A 12,420-nucleotide genomic window follows, 5' to 3' on the forward strand; every position below is an offset into this window, starting at 1 on the left:
CCTATAACATATATTTCCAATGCAGTCATCAACCAACCTCCATCCACAATATGCAGCCATTTTGTGTACTGTAGCTGTGTAAATAAGAACAGTAGCCCACCCAGCCTGATTTTTTAAGCTGTAAGTGATACCATATTTACATTGTCAGAGAAAAAGGTGTTTCTCTGTAGTCCTAACATCTGCCCTTGTTAGGAGATAGTTGGAGTGGAAGCAGGGTTCTACATGTATAGACCAAGTTTGAATACCTTGTGGCAACGAGCACAATGCCTGCATGATTTTCTTAATGAATCAACCCCTAAATTTACACACAGTGGCTGGGATCCAAAAGTAAACTCCATGTGCAGCCCTAGTGGTGCTTGCTTTTTTTATTATTAACCACAGCATTTCCCGCTGCTAAAGAGACAATCCTTTGGTCCATATAAAAATAGCTTACCACTTCTGCAGTGGAATATGTTATGGCCAAAACAGTAAGCAAAATCCTCACTGTGCACAGTTCTATTCCATGCACATATCTTCCTGCTATGGATCACAGCCAATATGTCTAGTTTTACTGGAATGTGTAAATAATGACATTAACATGAATGTACATGAACGTATTGAAAAGGTATATATATATATATATATATACCAGAACAAATCTTGAGTCTAAAAGAATCAAAGTTACCTGGTTCTTTGCAAGCCTTCCTTTATCAGAATGTAATCTTCATCATTCATATCTGCTGGGAATGTTTTTCTTTTTTTTAATTGTGTTTGGTAAATAAAATTTATTTGTAACAGATGAAAAACACTTCAACAAATTATTATTTTTACTTGATTATTCTCATCTTCAGTCTTAACTTCAAGTATTTATTAAAAGAGAGAATTGCAATATTTTATAACATTGCTGTACTACCGAGCCTCAACAATTCAATGTGGCCTGAAATACTGCTGCATATTTTCACTGCTGTCAGAGTGCAAGGAATTGCCTTTTTTAAAATGTGTGTGTATATGTTGTATAGATGATCTCTGAACAAATTGTACTCTAGGTTGTCTTTAAAAACAAACCAACCCCTGAGGTCTTGCATCCCGTTCACCTATGGGCACTAGTGTGCTCTTTGGCACCTCCTACGGCACCCACAAAATATTTCCTTCAAAAACATTAAACATCTCCTCCCAAAAACGCAATTCACATGAGACTGCTTGTTTTGTCTGCACATTTCCTGTTTCACTGGTTCAGCCTCACACCCTTAAACTTGCCCACATTTCATTGGATGCCAGGAGTGGACACCCACTCTCTTTTCTGTTCTGAACAGAGGAGGAGTATAAAGACCTCTGCGTGTATGTGTGTGATGGTGACTGACGAAGGTGCCTTTCCCCCAGTGGACGAGGTGGCAGGCCAGACCATTTTGTGGTCTCCTCTCTTGTTTGTACTTTTGGATGTGGTAGGCATTTTACGTGATGCTCCTGCAGCAGCCATTTTGTGACTGCCACCAACAGTATTTTCGCAAAGATTCCAAATGTGCCCACTGGCTCAAAAAGCTTGGTGACCCCTGATCCAGGGCATTATACAGCCACAAACCAAAGAGTTTGCCATCTTGCTTCTTGGAAGTTCAGGGTAAGGAAGGATGCCTTAGCCATGAAAACATATGCATTTGAGGATTTTGAAAGCAGGAAAACCGAATCCACAAACCATTTAAGCCTAATGTCACAGGATGGAATCACAGAAGAACTTGGGATCCAGTCAATGCCTCCACTAAAGGCTGGAGATGTGGAATGTGCTGTAGGGAATTAGTGCAAGCCGGGGGGGGGGGGGAATGTCCTCCTCTTTCTTTCCATTAATGAAGGCACACACTAGATCAAAATCATTCCATGAGTGTAAGGATACCAATTAGATCTCACCCATGGCCTTCTTTGTGGTTGCAATATGACAGTCTTCTTGATTCCACTGAAATTGATTTTAAAATGAAAAAAATCCTTCAGTAGCACCTTAAAGACCAACTAAGTTTTTATTTTGGTATGAGCTTTCGTGTGCATGCCCACTTCTTCAGATTTTAAAATGCTCGCATTTGTCTTGAGTCTGTCCACTTGCAACAGCCCTGCATCTCACTCAGGTGTTTGCTCAGTAGTTGCTTGGCTTCAAAAGCACCTAGATGATTCTGCTATTTTCTGCAGACCCTTCCAGTTTGGTAGCACACCAGGAAGTCTTGCTAGGAGAAGGCAGTTTTTGTTGAACACAAAACAACAACCCGGATTTCGTATGTGGTTTTGCATCTAATGTGCAGGCAAATAAAAAATGAACAGTGCACTGTAAAGCATTTAGACTAGAAGTTTGCAGTCATGTACTAGACTTTGTTTTTTTGGGGGGGGTATGAAAAGATACTCACAGTTTGACCCCTGAAGCAGGCCCATCTCATACACTTTCACATCATTACTGGTGCCCATTCACTTGCCTGTCCCTCTGGGTCCAATCCATACCACCTCTCAGAAGTTGCTGCTCCTTGATTTCGTTCATATTGTTTACTTGCTAAATGAAGGGATGCAAACAGGTAGTAACAACAAGGAGAAGGAGCAATAAGGCCTGGTGACTCTGGGATGGTAGGGAGACACCTGTGGTTCTCCAAAATACAGGAATGAGTGAAGTGGTTGGACTACAACTCCCATCATCCCTCATAATTGGCATTGCCAGCTGGGACTGATGGAAGTTGGGAGTGCGACTGTCTCTTCTGCCTTTTCCTTCAAGCCCTTTTATCCTTCTCTTAACCGTTTCTCAGTTTGTTGCCTATTCTGAAGCTTTCCTTTAGACACTTTGGGCTTCCCAGTCTTCATCCTACCCCCCAAAAGCTGTCCCTGTCCCTAGGTCCCTATGAGAAATGTTAACCCCAGTCAAACCAATATTTTTTTCTTTAAAATGCTAAGACTGCAGATATTCTGCCTGTCTGTTCTTTGAGCACTTGGAGTGCTTGTGAGCATTCTGTGTCCTTCTACCACCTCAGCTCAACAAGCACTATATAGATTGCATATAGAGTAATGATGAAAAGCTTTCGAAGAGAGTTCCTTTAGTACTACATTATGTCAATTATCTCAGCATATCACTGAGGAGCTGTCCACAGCTAAACTGACTTGCAGTAAACACAATCCAGCGCTGCAGGACTTCCTTCATAGCAATTCCATGCTACCATCACCAAACAAAGTGACCTCTAAAAAGAATGAGGACAGAGAAGGCCAAGGGTATGTGATGTTCTGTAGCCAGAACGTTGCCCTGCTTCTGTTCTAATCAAAGACTCAGAGATTGGTTGATTTGCAAATCAGCAGCCACTGGGCATGGAATATACTGAAGAACTATCTTTAACTTTCCTGGAAAAGATGAAATGAACTACATTAGAGCTTCGGGGTTGGATTCTTGGCAGTGAAGACTTACCGTGGAGGTGGTGAAGCTAAAATCCAAACTTTCACCCAGTGGACCTGAATCCTGCCACTTTCATAGGCTTCCATACCTAACTTCGCAAAGATCTTTGTGATGATGTGCTAATTTAGGGATCTGGGCATAAGGTAGAGAGCATTTAAACTAATATCACACATATTTCACTATCCTGGAAAGCAAGGGGTAAAGAGGATTGATCCTCAGATATGGTTCTGTGAATCAACACATGCTCTAGATAACTTGAAGACCCAGGCTGGGTGCAGAGAAATGCCCTCTTTCATGCAGGGCTTTAATAAATAAGTGTGTTTTAGTAACCCCTTTGGGAAGGAAGGAAGGAAGGAAGGAAGGAAGGAAGGAAGGAAGGAAGGAAGGAAGGAAGGAAGGAAGGAAGGAAGGAAGGAAGGAAGCAAATGAGAGAGAAGTTACTATTGGATTCAAGTTAATCTTGTTCAATATAGTGCAACTGGATTTGTCTGAATTCCATTATCATGGCTGGGTTGGCTCTGGTCTGGGTTAGTAATGTGGCTTCCAATGTTTAATATTCATGAATGTCCAAGTTAAAATGGCAGGACTGCAGTTTGTCCCACCCCCATATATTTCATGTTGTTGTTGTTGTTGTTTAGTCGTTTAGTCGTGTCCGACTCTTCGTGACCCCATGTACCATAGCACGCCAGGCACTCCTGTCTTGCACTGCCTCCCGCAGTTTGGTCAAACTCATGTTCGTAGCTTCGAGAACACTGTCCAACCATCTTGTCCTCTGACGTCCCCTTCTCCTAGTGCCCTCAATCTTTCCCAACATCAGGGTCTTTTCCAAGGATTCTTCTCTTCTCATGAGGTGGCCAAAGTATTGGAGCCTCAGCTTCACGATCTGTCCTTCCAGGGAGCACTCAGGGCTGATTTCCTTAAGAATGGATAGGTTTGATCTTCTTGCAGTCCATGGGACTCTCAAGAGTCTCCTCCAGCACCATAATTCAAAAGCATCAATTCTTCGGCGATCAGCCTTCTTTATGGTCCAGCTCTCACTTCCATACATCACTACTGGGAAAACCATAGCTTTAACTATACGGACCTTTGTCGGCAAGGTGATGTCTCTGCTTTTTAAGATGCTGTCTAGGTTTGTCATTGCTTTTCTCCCAAGAAGCAGGCGTCTTTTAATTTCGTGACTGCTGTCACCATCTGCAGTGATCAAGGAGCCCAAGAAGGTAAAATCTCTCACTGCCTCCATTTCTTCCCCTTCTATTTGCCAGGAGGTGATAGGACCAGTGGCCATGATCTTGGGTTTTTTTATGTTGAGCTTCAGACCATATTTTGCGCTCTCCTCTTTCACCCTCATTAAAAGGTTCTTTAATTCCTCCTCGCTTTCTGCCATCAAGGTTGTGTCATCTGCATATCTGAGGTTGTTGATATTTCTTCCGGCAATCTTAATTCCGGCTTGGGATTCATCTAGTCCAGCCTTTCGCATGATGAATTCTGCATATAAGTTAAATAAGCAGGGAGACAATATACAACCTTGTCGTACTCCTTTCCCAATTTTGAACCAATCAGTTGTTCCATATCCAGTTCTAACTGTAGCTTCTTGTCCCACATAGAGATTTCTCAGGAGACAGATGAGGTGATCAGGCACTCCCATTTCTTTAAGAACTTGCCATAGTTTGCTGTGGTCAACACAGTCAAAGGCTTTTGCATAGTCAATGAAGCAGAAATAGACGTTTTTCTGGAACTCTCTAGCTTTCTCCATAATCCAGCACATGTTTGCTATTTGGTCTCTGGTTCCTCTGCCCTTTCGAAATCCAGCTTGCACTTCTGGGAGTTCTTGGTCCATATTTCATGTTACTGCCATGCATTTCCAAATCCGTATGCAGGTATGGATGAATGGCTGTTTGCTTCTAGGATGCAAATAAAGTCCATTATCGCAATCCAGAGACAGGTGCTTTAAGATTGTCTAATAAGGGCTTTCAAGCGCAGACCAGAACTTCTGCCATTTTTATTTTTATTTCATAGAAACACTTCCCCTTGAAAACACCCTGGATCTCCAAAACCTTTGGGTATGTGGTGTGTGCGGGAGTGGCAGGGGGCTGCTACTTGAAAACATTTTTTTTTCTTCTTCAAGAAAGAAAATGAAAATCTATTGCAACAGATTAAGTTCTGCATTTCTCTGGATTATGGCTTTTGATACTCATCTGAATTAATCATCTTGATCATCTCCCCTTTCACACTCCGCTTTGTAAACATAGTCTCATTCCTATTTGACATTTTCAAAGCAATATGAAGACACCTGGTAGCTATATTTACTGTTTTATTTTTAATTTGAATGCCAGCACATTGTTGTTCTGTTGTTGATGAAGTTGTTTATTTCAAGATATTGGCTAGATACCTTTTGACAACCACGTGTTTTTTTTCTTTCACTAGAGGTGCTATTCACATTCCAAAGATGTTCAGACCAACAACAAACTTCTCTCTTTCTTGCCTCAGTAAGCTGTTTCGACGTGACAAACTTTTGCTGTCTATACTGTATATTAATGTTGTATAAAAGCATACACACTGTATTATGTTCTATTTAAATGCATATTTTTTTTTTCTTTCCTGTTAATTCCTATTCCAGGCCTGTATTAGCATCTAATATGTCTAGAATGTGTCTATAGAATTTTGAGAAGAATACCCACAAGGAATGGATTAAGCAAGTGAAAATAAATTCCCCATGTAAAGTTTCTGAATGGCTTTGTCAGCTCTGACTGTTCTTTGCACATATTTCTGTTGCCTGGGCTGTGGTTCACTGGAGAGGGTACAACAAAACAAAACAACAACACCACAAACTGGCTGGACAATATAAAACCAAATTTATCGAAATAATGGCTAGAATAGAGATAAGTAACCATTCAAACAAAAAACCTGCTAAGGTACCATGTGCAAGTCAAGACCTAGAAATACTGGAAACATGGAATGGATTATCGTATTTTTTGCTCCATAAGACACACTTTTTTCCTCCTAAAAAGTAAGAGGAAATATCTGTGTGTCTTATGGGGTGGATGCATGGTCCCTGAAGCTGAATTGCCTGGGGGCAAAAGGCAGATCGTGCTCTCTCTCTCTTTTTAGAAAGAGCTAAAGGCTGACAAGAGGGAGAGTGTTGAAAGGAAGCCGCTCAGCAGCTGAGTCCCTTCCCGGCCTGCCCGGTCCCTTGCCTAGGCCTCAATTGTTGTCTGCAGAGGGAGACATGTGATTGGCTGATTAGATTACCTGTCTGGAAACTGTAGAAATGGGTCCCTTCCCTTTCCTAGAGAAGCTGCAAAACTGTGAGTTGAACCCCATAAAAACAGGATTTCTTCCCTTTGCAAGGAAACTCAGCAACTTTGAGCTGATCCTCAAAAATGGAGATTTCCCCCTTTGCAAAAAAAAGATGCACAGCTGTGAGCTGACCCCCCCCCCAAAAAACGGGGCTTTTCCCATTTGCAAAAAAAGCTGCACAACTTTGAGCTGCTCCTCAAAAAATGGAGCTTTCCCCCTTTGCAAAAGAAGCTTCCTCAAATATTTAATGGAGCAGGGGCAAAGGCACCTAGGCCTCTAGGAGTTGGCTGCTATGACTAGGACAATTCAAGAAAGCAAAAAAAAATATTCTTGTTTTCCTCCTCTAAAAACTAGGCATGTCCTATGGTCAGGTGCGTCCTATGGAACATTATACAGACTGGATTAATGAACCGTTCAAGAAGTAACTTGAGTCCAAACATGGAACGGCAACCCCGTGCCACCACAACGGGTGAGGGTAGCACATAGGAAAATATATAAAAAAATGTTCAAAGCCGCTTGCCAAAGCTGAACTAAATGAAATGTTCTTCAATGGGTCTTAGGTTGGAAACACAAAGCCGTATACATGGATCAATCAGGGGAAGGTGAATCAAAGCCACCACCCTGATGGGAATAACACAGGTGGACGAAAGAAAGAAGACCTGATTTCCAGATATATTACAGGTTTCGCTATACGCTTCATCAGTCCAAAGAGCCAATCATACAAAACAGTTTGCTCAGGATAAGAAGATATTCACAGGCACAGCTCACCACCAGGGTGGTGGCTGTGATTTGCCTTCCCGTGATTGATACATGTACACGACTAATTGTAAGAAAGACGCGGCAGTCAAGCTCCTTTAAGCTACATCCATCTTGGCGCTACCCTTTCTTGCCATTTGCCTCTCATCTCCTCTGGCTTTATAACATCAGCAGCAGATTGGTTCCCTAGCTACTCGCAACAGTGTATGCTTGCTTGACCATGGAAATTATTTTCCTGTTGCCCAATGAGCCAGCCCAGATGCTCAATTTGGATCCACATGCACATTTAGTATTGACCATTAATTGTGCTCCTCACAGATCCACGGAGATCTAGGTTTTTTCCAGCAATTTAAATGAAGGGGGGGGAGAACACATTGCCATCCATATTCCCCCTCCCCCATGTAGGCTGTTTAAGAAACATCGCTTTTAAATTAGGATAGGACAATCCCCTTAAGGCCGTGTTGTACATAAGAATTTAAAAATGCAATCAAAACAACAAGCAAAGGAAAATTAAATCTCAAGTACGATCATCACACAATCAAGGTCATATGATCAAGTAATTGCGATACTTGCTTAGGAAAAAAAAAGTTTGCATAACATTCCCTGTTTTCAGAAAGATATGTATGCTCTGAGAAACTGGTCAAACTATTTATTGTGTATAAGGAAATTTCCCTGGTGCACATGTTGTTGCTGCAACACAATGGATGTGTGTGCAAGAGTTACTCCCCTGCTGAAGGGAAGCAGCAGCAGCAGTAATAATAATAATAATAATAATAATAATAATAATAATAATAATAATGTAAAGGGACCGCTGACCATTAGGTCCAGTTGCGGATGACTCTGGGGTTGCAGCGCTCATCTCACTTTGCTGGTCGGTCGAGGGAGCTGGCGTACAGCTTCTGGGTCATGTGGCCAGCATGACTAAGCCGCTTCTGGCAAACCAGAGCAGCACAAGGAAATGCCAATAACAACAACAATTTATTATTTATAGCCGGCCCATCTGGCTTGGTTTCCCCAGCCACTCTGTGTGGCTCCCAACAGAATAAAACTTCAAACCTTAAAAACTTCCCTAAACAGGGCTGCCTTCAGATGTCTTCTAAAAGTCAGGTAGTTGTTTATTTCCTTGACATCTGGTGGGAGGGTGTTCCACAGGGTGGGCGCCACCACCGAGAAGGCCCTCTGCCTGGTCTAATTGTGTAAAATTGTGTGTGTGTGTGTGTCCTTACTGGAGTTCAAGCAAAGCTCTGGATTGGGGTCAGAGATGAGAAGCCAATGTTCTTTTGAGGGCAGGGGACCTTCAAAGCATGTCTCTAAGAATCCCACAAAGTGGTGTTGCTTCAGGACAGTTGAGTGCAGAATATGCAGTATTTTATGCTCCTTTATTGTGGTGGCTAAATCAAGCACAGCTTGGTGTGTTGTGCTCCTGGTGAGAGCTGCGGTCATTTGCCTCACTTACTGGAAGCTCATGCTTATTTAAAAGGCATCTATCCAATTCTCACCATTTCCCCATGTGCTCGGTTATAAATCCACCACTAGAGGGGATCAAAGTGACACACACATCCCACACATCTTATACAGTGTGGTAAATTAACGGCTATGTGAGTTTGCATGGTATTGATGCACCCTTACTAACAGATATAGAATATCATATTAATTACAGAGGTCGAAGGCATTGGTTCACAGAATACTGTACTCACATGCATGAATATCACTTGCATTTTCATCAGATTACTAATCAAAGTAATCCTTGATTATGTACAGGTGAATGTTTGAATAGATACCATCCAAAAACCTTTCTTTGAAATGATGTGTTGCGATTGTGAAGCATGCCACTTCTGATAATGTTAACTTATACATAATATCATTGTGGGCTTGGTGTCTGGTAGTTGTCTTGCACTAGGATTTTGCCTCACAATGATGGCTGATCAAGGCCTGAGATTTGGCCAAAATGCTAATGTTTTGTCTGTTGATGACCCTTAATGGTGAGAATGCAGTTTCTTGATACAGAAATCTCTCTGGAATGTTTGACATGTGGAAACCAGTTTGGGAAAGGTGAAATATCCTGCCCTATCCAGATAAAATAAGGTCGTTGTGTTTGTGTGTGAAGTAGATTTTTGAAACAGAATCAGGAGGAAGAGAGGGGGGGGCACCCGTGAAGGACTGTGTCTCTCTCTGTCAATAGAGACATAAGAAGCTGGATCAGACCAAATGTCCATCTAGTCTAGGAGCAGAGTGCTCACGCTGCTTGTCTCCACCTATGCACCACCTGTAGAATTGTAAATATCACAAAAAAGACAATAGGTCTCCAGTTCACCCTGCTCTAAAGGAAACTGTGGCGCTGCCGACATAGCTTAGGGAAGTAGAGAACACGCAGCAACTTTCTCCTCTCAAGGTATGGCACAAATCAAACTCGTTTCTTTTCAGAAACAAAATAGGATGCAATCTACATTCCATCATTGTACAGTACATGCTTAACACGTTCCCTAGACACACACACACACACACACACACACACACACACACACACAATTGTTTCCAATGGACCTGAATTGCACCCCAGATGATACTGATAGCTCTGCCTTTTATCTTGCCATTCTTTCGAAAGTCCTCAGAGAACTTTTGAATGCTCGTTTCAAATAACCCCTGTAAACTAATCCAAAATGAAATACATTTCCAAATATTCCCAGCCCATTAATTGCTCCTGCACATTCCGACCCTACCCTGATTTTTTCCCCTTTCCCCTTTTCTGATTAGTAATTTCAGTTACTTCGAAACACTGTGCTATTTATCCATACCTTTTTTTGTTTAAAAGGGGGGGGGGAGAGAACTACTTAAAGAGCAATGAGATTGACACTAATAACCCTCCTTTTCAGTTTCTTTTGAACAAGCTCATGTTTATAGCAAACAAAACAGATCCCAGGTCTTTCGCTGGATATTAATAAAAGCCCCAGGCTGTTTGCTCTTGCTTATTTACATGTACATGGAATTTGTTGGATTAGCAATGCCCCTTGAGTCTCTCCTGCGTTATTGCCTACTGTGGCAATAGATTTCCTCTCAAAAGTCCACCTCCAGGGAGAGGGCAATAGGCAGATATAGTATTGACTCATGAGTGGAAAAACAACAGAAACAGGAAAAAAGAAGGTTATATGGATGATGAAAGAATTGCCCCCAATATATCACTTTTCCACCTGACAAAACACATTATCTTATAAACTAAGTGGAGGGTCTAAAGGCAGAGGCCAAACATTTGAATTCGGCTTGGGTTTTACTTTTGCTTGAAAAATTATTGACCCAAATCCTGAGGCCTTGACAGAAACACAGCCAGCCCAATACTTAGTTATGTTGAATAGATTCCTTTTTTCCATGCTGTGGGGGATGGGGAAATAAGGAATAACCCTGAAACTTTTGGTACTGCTGCCCACAGTTGTGGTTTGTTTATTCCATAAGAACGTAAGACTAGCCCTGCAGGATCAGGCCAGTGACCCATCCATTAATTCAGTTCACACTTAAAAGCAATTCTACCCAGTTCACCTTTCTGAAAACAACATCAGAACCGAGACACAGCCAGCCTTCACAATTGGTACTTCTCCCACTTCCACAGTGGAGTTCTCCAGCCAACGCTAAAGTATGCACAAGAATTCACATATTAGTGAAAATGACATACCAAAAAAGCATCCTTATATGGGAAAATCTGCTTTGCCAAATCTGTCTATGAGGCAAAATCGAATAAAAAATTGTGTCAGTTAGGAGAAATTCACCCTAAAATGCAGCTGAGTTTTCATGGGGATCTAAAAAAAAAACATTGCAAGCTGGTGTGAAGATGCAGGGAGCTGAACAAAAGATTGGGAAAATGAGAAACCAAGCAAAATCAAAATGGACAGATTCGCCCAGGGGTCGGCAAACTTTTTCAGCAGGGGGCCGGTCCACTGTCCCTCAAACCTTGTGGGGGACCAGACTATGTTTTGGAGGGGGGAAAATGAACAAATTCCTATGCCCCACAAATAACCCAGAGATGCATTTTAAATAAAAGGACACATTCTACTCATGTAAAAACATGCTGATTCCTGGACCGTCCAAGGGCCGGATTTAGAAGGCGATTGGGCTGCATCCGGGCCTTAGTTTGGGGACCTTGGATTAGCCCATCCCTACTCTGAGTGTACTCTGAGCCCAAGAATTTGTTTTCAGCGCCAGAACGCGCTGACCTGAGCTGACAGTGTTTTGCACATAGAACTTTCTTTCTCTTTCTATTACCTCCTTGAAAACACAAGAGCTTTGGAGGCTGATACATAGTTTCCCCTGAGGTTTAAAGTTACCCTTTGCCCCTACCATCTCTCCAACTTAAATCATCTCCCTAACGCTGCTGTTAACCATATTATAGTTACAGGAAAGGAAATTTTCCCCCCTCCATTCTAGGTGTTTCAGTCTCTGAGACATCAGGCACTATTTGCTCTGCTCCGGCAAAGGTATCCCGGTGTTTACATGACAACGATTTCACAGCAATTTCACAGCTCTGCCTTGCCATAACTCTGTGTGATAGCTCAGGCCAGTGTTCTTTGCTGAAACCATAGGTCATCACAAAGAAAGTCCCTAAATTTACAACATTGCTGTGATGGAATCTCAACAGAGCACCTACAGGGCAATTCAGGGGGGCACAAAAACGTGCTTTGAGAGATACAGAATCAGCATGGAATAAACAAGCTATAATTCCATATACAAAACGGCTCATTTCCCAAGCTGTCTCTATAACATATGAAGCCCACCCCAACAAGTAACAGGAACTGCTTGTATAACTTTTCTCCTCATCATCTGGCCTTCTGGGTGCAGGGTGAGAGTGATGTACGTACTCTGATCAGAAAGGAAATAGCAAATCTTATTGTATCAGACATGCCTTATAAACCCATTGAACAAATCTATGGCAATTTTATCCCCTGAGATTCATCCAGTGGGAAATTTAGCATAAAGTGAACAGTGTCTTCAACAAT

The 12,420-nt window shown here is 42.0% G+C and overlaps 1 protein-coding gene across 2 annotated transcripts in view; it reads left to right on the forward strand.

The window, feature by feature from the left end:
* Positions 1 to 6,114, forward strand: part of SLC16A7 (solute carrier family 16 member 7) — a 107,248-nt gene extending 101,134 nt beyond the window's left edge. For both annotated transcript variants that reach the window (XM_088652249.1, XM_088652250.1), the window contains exon 5: positions 5,810 to 6,114. In XM_088652249.1, the coding sequence (XP_088508375.1) occupies positions 5,810 to 5,961 (152 nt within the window). In that variant the 3' untranslated portion in view covers positions 5,962 to 6,114. The remainder of the gene's footprint in view (positions 1 to 5,809) is intronic.
* Positions 6,115 to 12,420: the final 6,306 nt, after the last annotated feature.

This window comes from Zootoca vivipara, chromosome 9, assembly GCF_965207765.1.
Source record: "Zootoca vivipara chromosome 9, rZooViv2.hap1.1, whole genome shotgun sequence".
NCBI lineage: Eukaryota > Metazoa > Chordata > Lepidosauria > Squamata > Lacertidae > Zootoca > Zootoca vivipara.